General features: G+C 42.3%; 1 protein-coding gene across 2 annotated transcripts; it reads left to right on the forward strand.

The window, feature by feature from the left end:
• Positions 1–711: 711 nt before the first annotated feature.
• On the forward strand, positions 712–12,487 carry mlh1 (mutL homolog 1, colon cancer, nonpolyposis type 2 (E. coli)). Of its 2 annotated transcripts, XM_034226204.1 has the most exons (19): positions 712–968; positions 1,232–1,322; positions 3,920–4,018; positions 4,108–4,181; positions 5,268–5,340; positions 5,426–5,517; positions 5,611–5,653; positions 5,788–5,876; positions 5,974–6,086; positions 6,179–6,272; positions 6,358–6,511; positions 7,123–7,451; positions 8,163–8,302; positions 8,463–8,571; positions 9,509–9,572; positions 9,652–9,816; positions 11,202–11,294; positions 11,376–11,486; positions 12,254–12,487. In XM_034226204.1, the coding sequence occupies exons 1-19, from the start codon at positions 862–864 to the stop codon at positions 12,407–12,409; spliced, it is 2,196 nt and encodes a 731-aa protein (XP_034082095.1). In that variant the 5' UTR covers positions 712–861; the 3' UTR covers positions 12,410–12,487. The 2 variants fall into 2 exon arrangements, with proteins under 2 accessions (XP_034082095.1, XP_034082087.1); XM_034226196.1 differs by lacking the exons at positions 712–968; positions 1,232–1,322 and adding an exon at positions 1,350–1,367.
• The last annotated feature ends 198 nt before the right edge of the window (positions 12,488–12,685 follow it).

Raw genomic sequence — 12,685 nt, forward strand, 5'->3', positions numbered from 1 at the left:
AATCTGCATATAGATGTATTAATAGTAGCCACTTCATTCCAGAGTTGGACATGCCAGAGACACAAACACGTATCTGTGTGATCAGTGTTTTATCAGTTTAAAGAGATCAATAAGAAAATAAAACGACGTGGTAAACAAACCAGAAACAAAACAAAAAAACGTAATTTGTGATACTACAGCAGAAATGGCAAGCTTATGCTTAAAATGTAATGTATATTAAATTGTGTACACAGAAATATTTTTAAAGAGACTATATTGAGGAAAATGTAATCTTTTTTTCTGTAGGCAAACGACTTACTTTAGATGTGTCTAAGAAGACAAAACACATTATTGTTATTAACCATCATCTGGCGCTGTGAAAATGTCAAAGCTTAGAAGTTCCAAAAATATCTACCAGAGAAGAAGACTTTTAACCGGCCCCGCCCACATGCTGCCTCCCCGCGCAGAATCATCAAAGATCATATATAATTAAGAAGATAACTCACTTGAACACCAAAGAGTGGTAGCTGAAACATCTTTGTTAATCAACATTACATTACATAAATGAATACACTTAGTTTTATTTCACCTTTTTTTAAGGGTAAATTACTCAATTTAACCTTTTCCATAACTCTACAATTTGTGTTATAATTCAGAAAGTTAAGCGTTTACATGATGACTTTCACTGTTTCACTGATATTTGGAGCAGAGTAAGACCTCTTCCTATTTTCGCCTCTCTGGTCCCATGCATGCTATTTTTCTTACAGAGATGAAATTCTAAATGTAAGCCTAAATATATACATTTGTATGCACATGTAAAGTTATTCCCAGCGTTTACCTGCTGTTTAACTCACCCTGAAGTTAGTCGGCAGCACTGTGAACATGGCAGGTGTTATCCGGAGGCTCGACGAGGCTGTTGTCAACCGGATAGCAGCCGGAGAAGTTATCCAGCGTCCTGCCAACGCCGTCAAAGAACTGATTGAGAACTGGTAACTGACTGTCTAACAGTTAACCTAAACTATCCAGTTATTTTTGATAAAGTGCCTAATGTTAGCCTTTTGACTTGTGGGGAAAAGAAAGGGACAAAATATGGCAGAAGCCACCATTGTTTACATCACGTTTTCAGCAAATCTGCTTATCAACACACCAGTAACATAGCGACAGCCACGTGAACCTGCTGACTAGATAATTCCACTGAACATGTTAGATATCTGTTTATTTAATAACACTCTTTTATTTTGCATGTTGCAAGTTTGGATGCCAAGTCCACCAACATTCAGGTGACAGTGAAAGACGGCGGCCTGAAGCTCCTTCAGATTCAGGACAACGGAACTGGCATCAGGGTGGGTGAAGAAGAAACACCTCTGCTTGGGTGGTGGCAAAAAATGGTTTGCAAATTGAATGTACAAGTGGTAGATTTTTATGAAAAGTGTGATCTTTTAAGATGAGAGCAGACAACTGGCTCAGTATTAAACAGAGATGGAAAACCATGAAGTTAGCACTGCGCAAATATCAACCTATGAAATAAAACCACTTAAAAAAAGGATCCTCTTACTTAGTTATATCAAAGGCAGTGAATAGTATGAAATATGCTAGCCCTATTTAACATTTCTTTTTTTTGAAAATGTAAAGAATAATAGCACTTCCTCGTTTCAAAGAATTACCCAAATTTGTTTCACACACACCTTAAATATCTTTAAGTCTTGTAACTTCGGAAGATTATTTAGCAATGTCTGTGGCACTCGATTATTAATGCATTTCCGATTTTTTGTTTAGATGTGATAGCTTTACTTTATTATGCCACATATTATAAATGTAGTTGTAAAAAAAGAAACTAGTGTAAATAATGTTTTAATTGAAAAATTATTTTTTCATATAAAGAAAATATGTTTTATTAATTGAAGTACTGTCAATACTCAGCAACAAATATTGACATGAACACCTGTTTCAGATTATCCCTAGGGTTTCATGGATGTTCCATACAGCTCGTAAGCAAATCGTGTGAAAAATAAGAAATTGGTGAGGCTTGGAATACAAAAACCTCCAAAACTTCACAACTAAAAAGTGAATGGAGTGCAGCTTTATGATTTTACAAGGTCCCATGAATTTAATATAAATATTTCACATACATTATTTTTGAGAAAATCCACCACATGACCAGACCCGGCGCCAGAACAAATCTAAAGGGAGGGCATATGATTTTCATGGGAGGGCACACAAAAGAGTCACGTGCTGCGGGCCTGCGGCACAATATATATCAAACAGCAAGGCCAACAGCATCGTGTAAAGACGCACACTTATCGTAAATACATACACAAATAAAGGGCAACATAGAAACCACTTTGAAACATTGTGTGCGTGGCAGCACAAACACTGGTAAATCACGAGCAAGGCACACTGGTTAAGGATGGCAGCTTCCTCATCGCTGCACTCGGAGAGAAATAGAGACGGAGACGATGAGCTGTTTAGCCCGCCTTGGGCATGGTTTATTCTCCTATGCACTGCACTCGGACATGCTGTGGAGTGAATCGAGTCACCTCTGAGAGGGAGTTGGTTGACAGCTAAAAAAGCTATAATATCAACAACAGCTGACACGTAATAACAGCTCCGTGCCAGCTGATCTGAACCAAAGTACTTATTTCCTTATTTGTTTCCTTGCGTATCTGTCTCTCTCTCCACAAACTCTCACATGAAATGTGTTCTTTTGATGCGGCATGCCTTAGCAGTCCTTTATCAGTCTGTAATGCGTGTTTCCAGTCGCAAAAACATTTGACAGTAAAAGCCGCATCAGATGAAGACGTATTCACTTTAAACTGTCTACAGGGGAAACAAAAGGCTGCGTCTGCTTAACGAATATTCAAGCCATGGTCTGTTGTTGTACCATGCAGCGGCAAAAGTGCGCTTCTTTCCTGAAAACAATCTCCCTGGATAACGATCCAGTTTCACCTGGTTGGGTTTATTAACCCCAAGATCATCTGGGGCTGTTGGTCTTTGAGCGGTTGCTGGCCCAATAGTACCTGTTGATGTGCTGCAAGGTAGCGTCTGTAGTGGAGGCACCGGCACTGAGGAGGAGGATGCTGGCGGGTGTGGTGCAGGGTGTGGCAACGCAGGTGGTGACGGTAGGGGCAACAAGGAGCTGTGCCTCAGAGGACAGCGTTGGTGGCGGCCGCCTTGATGAGTCAAGGCTTGGGCTCGCTAACTCAGCCCCGGGGTTTGCCGAGGTCAAGCGTGCTGCTGCATCGGCAGGTGCAGGGTCGCCAGCAGCACCATCGGCGATGGTGCTGCTGGCGACCCTGCACCTGCCGTTGCAGCAGCAAATAGCAAATAGCGATGAAAGAACTGCAGCCGATGGTCCATCGGCTGCAGTTCTTTCATCGCTATTTCGTTTTAATAAATCTTTAGACCTTTTGAGCCAATTTCTGATGTCCATTTTGTAATTCAAACAGAAATGGGAGTCTACAGAATGCACAATAAACAAATCCAGAATAGGCGGCAGAGTGTGACGCTGTGATTGGTCTACATGTGGACAAATCACAAATCACAACAGACACATGCCTTTATTTGACGTAGCCTGCGATTTTTTTGTTTTAGTAGCCTACTATCTGACATCACATACATCGTAGCATAAAAGTTCACAGTTTATTTATAATTAAAAAAATAAAAATAAAAATATTTTTTTAATTTTTATAAATAATAAAATCGTGTTTATTGGGGGAGGGCAGGAATGTCAAATGGGAGGGCCTGGCCCTCCCACGGCGCCGGGCATGCACATGACCTGTGAGGTCTCGGTGAGTCAGTGTTGAATGACCCCTGTCAGTTTGGATTTGGATTCAGTGTCTTGTTTTCCCTCGCCCACTGTGTGAGTTCTGTAAAACTGTGTCCCTGACTTTTTATCCTGTAGTTTCCTCTTACCGAGCTGTTTTTTTTATTTCCGATGCAGAGAGAAGATATGGAAATAGTTTGTGAGAGGTTTACCACCAGCAAGCTGCAGACATTTGAGGACCTATCAGCTATAACCACCTATGGATTCAGAGGAGAGGTAAATCTGCAGCAGAACCCCCCTTAAGGCTGTAAGATATTTATAAATTCAGTATGTATCAATGTGTTGTTGTCTGTTTTGTTTTGCAGGCCCTTGCTAGTGTGAGCCATGTTGCCCATGTGACCATAACAACGAAGACAGCTGATGCCAAGTGTGCCTACAGGTATGCTTATTTTAAATGGTTCATAACAGACATAAACAGTGGTGTAGTGGGGATTTTTTTACTGGGTGGACGCTATTTTAATGAGGTCATCCCAAACAATGCCACAAGTGTGCACGCGCGCAGTGCACTCACAAAACGGGACAGTTCTACAGAAATTACCGGTATGCTTAGTCCTACTTTAGTTACTGTACTGCAAAAAGCAGACGGCGCTGCGCTCAACACACACACAGACTGAAAACCATGGACACACTGGCACATAAGTTACATAAACAATTTATAGGCCTAAGTTGCAGTAGGCGGCCCTTCTGATGATGTAGTACTAGTAGCAGCTTCACTTGTAGCTTCGGTGCTGCTAGCCTCTTTCTTCTCTGCAGGTCAGCCTTGAAAAAGAGGGGCTTTCACCTGGTTAAATAAAGGCTACAAACAATGATATTCTTTTTAGAAAATAAGTCAAGTAACGTTTTTTTGCCTGCCATTATAGAGCTGTTTCGTTTGCGTTCTTGAGGGAAAGAGCTGCTGCAAAATCGGCGGGCGGCGAGCTGGTGGTGTCACCCTGGGGTCACGAGCGTGATGACGAATCATAATTTTTTAAGGAAATGTTCATTTAATTTAATCGTTTATTTGAAGAGGGACAATTGATGAACATTTAAAACAAATAATGCTTTAAAACGTAAACAATGCCGGATTTTAGCTTTGAGCTCATTTCCATCCGTAGCCCCTCACATACAACATTTAAGAACATGACATTTATATACATAGCAAAAATAAATACATGATGTGCAGAAAGAGCATGAGCAGCATATACAAGCATTAACCACATGGCAGTACAATGTAGCGGCTACGACATATACATCGTTTTTATTTTTTATTATAATTACTGTGAAATGTATTATGTTTTCGTCATTATTGCAACTGATAACACTGGCAATGATTTTATATTTATTAGAATATTCCAAAAAAATCATGCTTCAAAAAAGCGGGGGCTCCAAATAAGTGGGGGAACGGCGATCCCCCGCGTCCAATGACCACTACACCACTGGACATAAAGGATTTCAGACCTCTCTTGATGTATGGATTTCTTTGCAGAGCCAACTACAGCGATGGCAAACTGAAAGGCCCTCCCAAACCATGTGCTGGAAACCAGGGCACACAGATTCTTGTGAGTCCATGGAGCTCTTAAACTAACAGAATGTAGTACGTGGATGTTTCGTGACCTTCAATAATGTGCCCCCCCCTGCCTGCAGTTGGAGGACCTCTTCTATAACGTGTCCACCCGGAGGAAAGCTTTAAAAAGCCCCGGAGATGAGTACTCACGGATTGTGGAAGTGGTCAGCAGGTCTGCCATCTTACTCTTACTTTCTTGTGATTCATGCTGTTTTTATGTTTTTCGTTGTGTTTTGATCATTCTCATATCAAATCCTTTGTATAGGTATGCCATACACAATTCAGGGAAGAGTTTCTCCGTCAAAAAGGTGAGATTTATTTCTTTTTGTAACAATTCCTGAGCAAAAAACTCAAAATAAATTCTGTATTAGTATGGATGCTGCACTGACAACAAATACATATTCTTTGTTAGTACAATAATTGTTATGTTATGTTTTTCCAGCAAGGAGAGACGGTGGCGGATGTGAGGACCCTACCCAACGCCTCTGTAGTGGATAATATTCGAGGAGTTTTTGGCAATGCAGTCAGCAGGTATTTATTTTAAAATGCTTAGATGCTCTCTGTAGTTACATGACTTCTTATTCGCCTTAACGCTGACTGCATGAGCGGCTGTGTGGCATGTTCCCAGGGAGCTGATCGAAGTCGGCTGTGAGGATCAGAAGCTCGCCTATAAGATGAAAGGACACATCTCTAACGCAAATTACTCCATGAAAAAATGCATCCTGGTCCTGTTCATCAACCGTACGTATCCCTGGAAAAGTGTCTCGCCTGCAAAGATGATTTAAACTTATTAAGAATGTGTTGAATGGAGATTGTGATCTGTGACGTAACAGATCGCCTGGTGGAGTCCGCTGCTTTGAAGAAGGCCATCGAGACAGTTTATGCTGCTTACCTTCCCAAGAACACACACCCCTTTCTTTACCTCAGGTGACCTAATGTGTTTGTTTTCTGCAAGGCTTTTTATCGTGGGTGAATGAAATTGACATTCAATAGTGCGTTCTGATCCCTGCAGCTTGGAGATCGCTCCGCACAACGTAGACGTGAATGTCCATCCCACAAAACACGAGGTGCACTTCCTGCACGAAGACAGCATCATAGAGAGCGTCCAGAAGCACATCGAGAGCAAACTCCTTGGCTCCAACTCCTCTCGCACATATTTCACTCAGGTATGATAATGACTCTCTGTCAACACAGTGACAGATCTGACCTGCTTTTATTACCTTAACCTTTTTATAACTCCACCCAGAGATCATCTGTCACTTTATATGTTGCCATTTGATCTTGGAGGTGCAAGAAATAAGAAGCCTGAGCTCGGTTAACAGGATGCCATTGGCAACCATTTTGAATAATTGCCAACAAACTCATGTTCTTAAGTTGCCATCACTCTGACTGACTTTTAAAGCGGCCCTGTTATGCTTTTTCGGGTTGTCCCTTTCCTGTAGTGTGTTATAAAGGTTTAAGTGCATGTAAATGGTTTGCAAAGGCTAAAATCGCAAACTTCACAAAAAAATCGAATTCTGTAAATTATCATATAAAACACAGACTACCAAGAATATAGTTTGTTGCAGTTTTAAGCTTCCATTGTTTTAACGCTGATTATTATCAATAAGCCAACCTATAAAAACATAGTATCTTAATCACCCAGAATAAAAGGTGAAAAATGGCAACCATATTTTCAGTTTCCGCAACCAAAACCTCATGCCTGGTCTTGTTTGGCTTTGAAAGTTAGTGTTGAGCTGTGGTGAGGATACACTCTGACATATCTCTGTTTGTGCAGACGTTGCTGCCGGGTCTCTCAGCCGCAGGCGGCAGCGAGGGGAAGTCCTCCAGCGGCGCGGCAGAGTCCAGCGATCGAGTCTACGCACATCAGATGGTGAGGACCGACTGCCGCGCTCAGAAGCTGGACGCCTTCCTGCAGCCCAAAGAGAAGCCGGCCCCTGACCCTGGATCAGCCGGACCCAGCAGCAGGGAGGCTGCGAGCAGAAGTGCCCAGCATGACAGGACAGAGATGGAGGAGACGGACGATGCAGACATGCTGCAGGCCCTGACTCGGCAGGAAGCAGAGGAGCCAGGAGGAGGAGGAGACCTGGCAGACTCTGTTCAAAGGTCAAACTAAAAATCAAGTTATACAAAAAGGAGTTTGTGAAACCACACGGGTTCATTGCGTCTTTTAGCTTCTTGTTTCAGTTTAGACAAACACATTTCATTTATAAGTCTCACTAATGTAATTAAACCAGTTTCCTGCGAAATGGTTTTGATAAATGCAGTGTAAACTAGCTGGTGAACAAAGACAGTCATTGAGCAGCTAAAGACTAAGATGTTTCTCTCAGTAGTTGGTAAACACAAACAAACTAGTTAAAGAGTGGTCAATGGAGGTCCAGTCATCAGATGGCTAGAAAACACGACTGAATGCTAATGTTGCTCCCTGTTTGATGTTGCAACTCTTTGTTAACTTACTGTAGTCCCTAAAACTGTATCAAATGATCATATGGCAAGTTTAAAGTCATCAAATTGTGGATATCCCCTGCCCCCATGTGGCTGAAAAAGGAATTGATGCAGACTTAACTTGTACTTTTATTGTGGCAGGACAATACAAATATGTGACGCCCATTAAACAATTTCACAGCCTGTGAAGTCTTATAGTGTGTCCACTGCAAACCCATGGGAGTGTGGAGAGTACAAGGGTGCAGAGTGTGTTCTGGAGGTTTAACAGCTGTGTGTGTGTGTGTGTGTGTGTGTGTGTGTGTGTGTGTGTGTGTGTGTGTGTGTGTGTGTGTGTGTGTGTGTGTGTGTGTGTGTGTGTGTGTGTGTGGCCAGGAAGCGACCCAGGAAAGAGCAGCAGCAGGAGGTGGAGGAAGTGGAGGACCTGACGGTTGCAGCGACACCCAAGAGACGAGCCATTAAACTGTCCAGCATCAAAGAGCTCAGAACTGAGATCACTGAGAATGCACACAAAGGTAAACAAAACATCTGTTACCGATAAACTGTAGCATTTTAGGAGTGACTCCTTGCTGTCTAGCTCACTCCCATCTCCAAATCTCAGTGATTTAACTTTCTGCTCATTCACCCATCAACACATTTTCCCTCTTTTCAGTATGCACTTTTTTGTTCCTCCAGGCCTTCAAGAAATGTTGCAGAACCACTCGTTTGTGGGCTGCGTCAACCCTCAGTGGACTCTGATCCAACATCACACCAAACTGTACCTGCTGAACACCACCAAACTCAGGTCAGAGCCACAGCAGCTCACTGTTCTGTTAGTAGTTGGAATAGTTTAAAACTGTTAATCACTGTATACTGTACTGTAAACCAGTGGTTCCCAACCGGGGGTACTTGAGGGGATTGTAAGGGGGTATGTAGAAAGATTAGGGATTGCAATATATTTCCACACACAAAACATTTGAAAATGAATTTGCATAAGCCTGGTGTCCTGCACAAGTGTCTCATTAAAAGCTCTTAATATAAGCAGTTGAAACGGCTAAAAGTGAGTTTGGTTGAATATGATTACAAAGGGTTTAACACAAGAAAACATGTAGGCGAATCATGAGTGAGGGGGTACTTATAGAATGGAGACCAGCTCAAGGGGTACATGATGCAAAAAAGGTTGGGAACCACTGCTGTAAACGGTTGATGGGGGCAGCAGAACAATTTATTTTATCCCCCTAAAGAAAGTCAGTTTGGGATATTTCCCCTCCTTCAGACAGTCTGGGAAACTACATCCTGTATGTTTCGCAGCCACCAGACTCCATCTACAAAAACTGTAATATTAACACTGTAGACTACGGGAGTTGCTGGTGTATCGCTGCCTTGATCACTTTGTTTTTGTGTGTTTTACCAAACCGGATTTACCACATCACACAAAAACACAGACTAACTTACTGATCGAGGCAGCATTAGACCAGCAACTCCAGTATTCTACAAGGTAATATTAGCATTTTTGTTAATGGTGTCTGGCGTCTTTGAAGCATAACAGCTTCAGTTCTGTCTGAAAGGGCTGTCTGATGGCAAGGTAAAGCGGGGGAAATATTCTAACTATAGCGCACACTTAAACTGATATTGATTATTTTGATCTAGACTCGGAAGTACAGCATGCAACCCCGTTAAAAAAAACATGTTTCAGTCGGCTACTTTATTTCCCATATGATTCATTTGTTATTCTGCTGCAGCCAGGAGCTTTTCTACCAAATACTCATCTACGACTTCGGGAACTTTGGTGTATTAAGACTATCAGTAAGTATTACTGTTTTTTGAGAATCATTAGTATGTACTGTGCAGTTTCTGATCGATATGCCTGATAATGTGCACTCAGACCCCAGCTCCACTCTACGACCTGGCCATGCTGGCTCTGGACTCTGAGGAGAGCGGCTGGACAGAAGACGACGGCCCTAAAGAAGGCCTGGCTCGGTACATAGTGGACTTCCTGAAGAAGAAAACTGAGATGCTGGGGGACTACTTCTCTGTGGAGATAGACCAGGTCTGTGGTATTAGGACAGTGATTGTCTGTCAGGAAGATAATTCTCTAAAAACACACAAAGTCTCCAAATACATTTTCCCTGCAAATGTCTTTCTATGGATTGGAATACCGGAGGGACGTTTCTAAGTATGATACTTTATTTTTTGAGTTAATTTCTGAAAAAATATGTTTTTGGTTGGTGAAGTGAGTTTAACCATTCTCAATGTCCTCTAACAGGGTGTCCGCGGGGTCTTAAAAAGTATTAAAAGTTGATAAATCAATTTAGCGAAAATTAAGGCTATTAAACGGCATTTTCCAAGGTATTAAGAAGGTCCACAAGAAACACCCTTTAATTTACTGCAACCACATGTCGGGAAACCCTCTCAAGGTGGCCCCATGCATAGCGCGCCGTAAAATTCTGCTTCTTATTTTAAGTTTCGTTGCCTTGCTCCGCCTGGGGGGGGGGGGGGGGGAGAAAAGAGTGTTTTGGGGCGCCACTGATGGTGATGAAAGCTGGTTCGAGGGGCCCACCGACTCTAGAATCGCCACTGTCGATGGGGATCAAAGCTGTCCGGTCCCACAGGCTAAGTAATAGCCAGAAAGCCGCAGCGTTTAAGTCCCGACTCTCCCGATAGCCAATCCGTGCCTCCCCTGACTGCAAGTCGCTGACACACGGAGGAGCAGCGGAGTCTGGCCGATGCCGCTCCTCCAAGGAAGAGACACACGTTCACTAAGCCGAACTATATCCGGTCACAGTGACCTGCTATTTTAAAGTAAAGTACATATCGATCCTAAATATAGTCTATATTAAGAACGAGAAAAGTGTTAACATATATATCGTTTTTTTATCTCTTGGGAACAATGCCTAAATCAAATACTTTCTAATGGTTTATTTTTCTAATAAACCTTGCATTGGGTTAGTCACACAATTTATTCTCTTGTGCTTTGTTCTATCACAAGCTGTTTAGTTGTGCTATCTTACAATCCATACTGTATATAGTAAAGTGTGTAACCGGTTAGAACTCGAAGTGGCGATGAGGTCTTAAAATGTATGGAAAGGGTCTTTAAAAAAGGTATTACATTTGACTTCAGGATTCCTGCATATACCCTGTCTGAACACAACGTACACATTTAGTTATTAGAATGTAACATAACATTAAAAAGATTTGTCCTGTTTTTAAAACATGCAGTAGTTGCATTTCAGCCTTTTGTGACTAGAATAAGAATTACTGATGAAAATGATCCTGACAACAACTTTTCCACCCGTTTCCTACATGAGAAAAAGTAAAAGGTGCTTAATGAACTATAGAGCATTTCTTAGATAAGAATTGATTCTTTGTCAGCAAAACATGACATTATCAATCTACTTTTACACATGCTTTAAATCTGATCTTTGTACATTTTAGGAAGGGAATCTGACTGGGCTGCCGTTACTGCTCGACAAGTACACCCCGGTGATGGAGGGTCTCCCCATGTTCATCCTGCGCCTGGCCACTGAGGTGAGTATCTCTCTGTGCCGTTATGGTGAGATTCTGGAGATGAACTGTATCTGAAGGTTTGTGCTTGGTGGTGTTGTGCAGGTGAACTGGGACAATGAGAGAGAGTGCTTCAGAGACTTTGGTAAGGAGTGCAGCACGTTCTACTCCATCAGGAAGCGCTACATCCTGGAGGCCGAGCCCGGAGAGGAGCAGGTGGGGACTCCGCATTTTTGAGGAATAGTTTGAAGTAGGGTTGTATGAGGTACTTATTCCTAGTCAGTGCTTTCCCCACAATGGATGGTGGCTTGCACGCCTCATATTTGGAGAAACAGACAGGAATACTGGGAGTGCTAAGAAATGTTCTTCTATTGACTGTGCCAGCAACATAGTGTGATATAGCCACCTTTTAAAAAAACATTCAGTATTAGCTTAGTGTGTCTTCATTTAGAAAAGTATGCCTTGTCCCTAGACGGCTTCTCTTTTCAATGGGACAACTCAAGCAACTTACAAACGAAAGCTTCGTTCTTTAAATCCCCATTAACAGACTTAACGTCGCAGAAGACAGGAGTTTTTGGTGTACTGCTTCTTCCATCACTTATTTTGTTTATGTTATAGCTTGATAACACAAATGCACTTACCAAACAAGGTGTCGGCAGACCAGCAGCGTCTGTGTTCTGCAGGATAAAATGACTGTTTTTGTCAATGGAGTCTGGTGGCTTTGAAGAGAGCAATGCAACTGCCTAAGTTATCTTATCAGTAAAGGCTGTCTAACGCCAAGTAGAGTGCTGTGAGTATTCTAAATGTAGCGTACACTTAAACATACATTTTTCCCCTGCCCCTCCACAGCAGTAGGCTTTGCCTGTACCCATACTCCTGCCTGCTTCTCTATTGATAACTACCTCATACTCCCAACCGTCCTGTTCACTTCCTTTGATTCAATATAATATGAATGCTAAAGAACTGACGTGATGTTTTTTCAGGAGGCTGAGGTGAACTCATGGCGATGGAAAGTCGAGCACGTCATATTCAAATATTTCCGAACCCTCTTCAGTCCTCCGAAGAACTTCAGCGAGGACGGCACTGTGCTGCAGATCGCCAACTTACCCGACCTCTATAAAGTGTTTGAGAGGTGTTAACGGATACTCAGTCCAACCAAACATGCTGCTCCTTTATGTAACATTTGTGCTGTAAATAAATACTTTGTGTAAAACAAGGCTCCAGATGTGTCTTTGCAGAGACACCATATTCCATGATGTCATAGTTAATCCTAAAAAGCCCATTCAAATGTGCCAAGGCTACACATGGTTTTCTAAAAGTAAGACCTGGGACAGGCAGCCAGGAAAAAGTGAATCAGGGTCACACATCCCATAAGGTTACCGACACAGTGCCAGCACATTAGCTGGGCTTTTACT

This window comes from Gymnodraco acuticeps, unplaced genomic scaffold, assembly GCF_902827175.1.
Source record: "Gymnodraco acuticeps unplaced genomic scaffold, fGymAcu1.1, whole genome shotgun sequence".
NCBI classification, from domain to species: Eukaryota; Metazoa; Chordata; class Actinopteri; order Perciformes; family Bathydraconidae; genus Gymnodraco; species Gymnodraco acuticeps.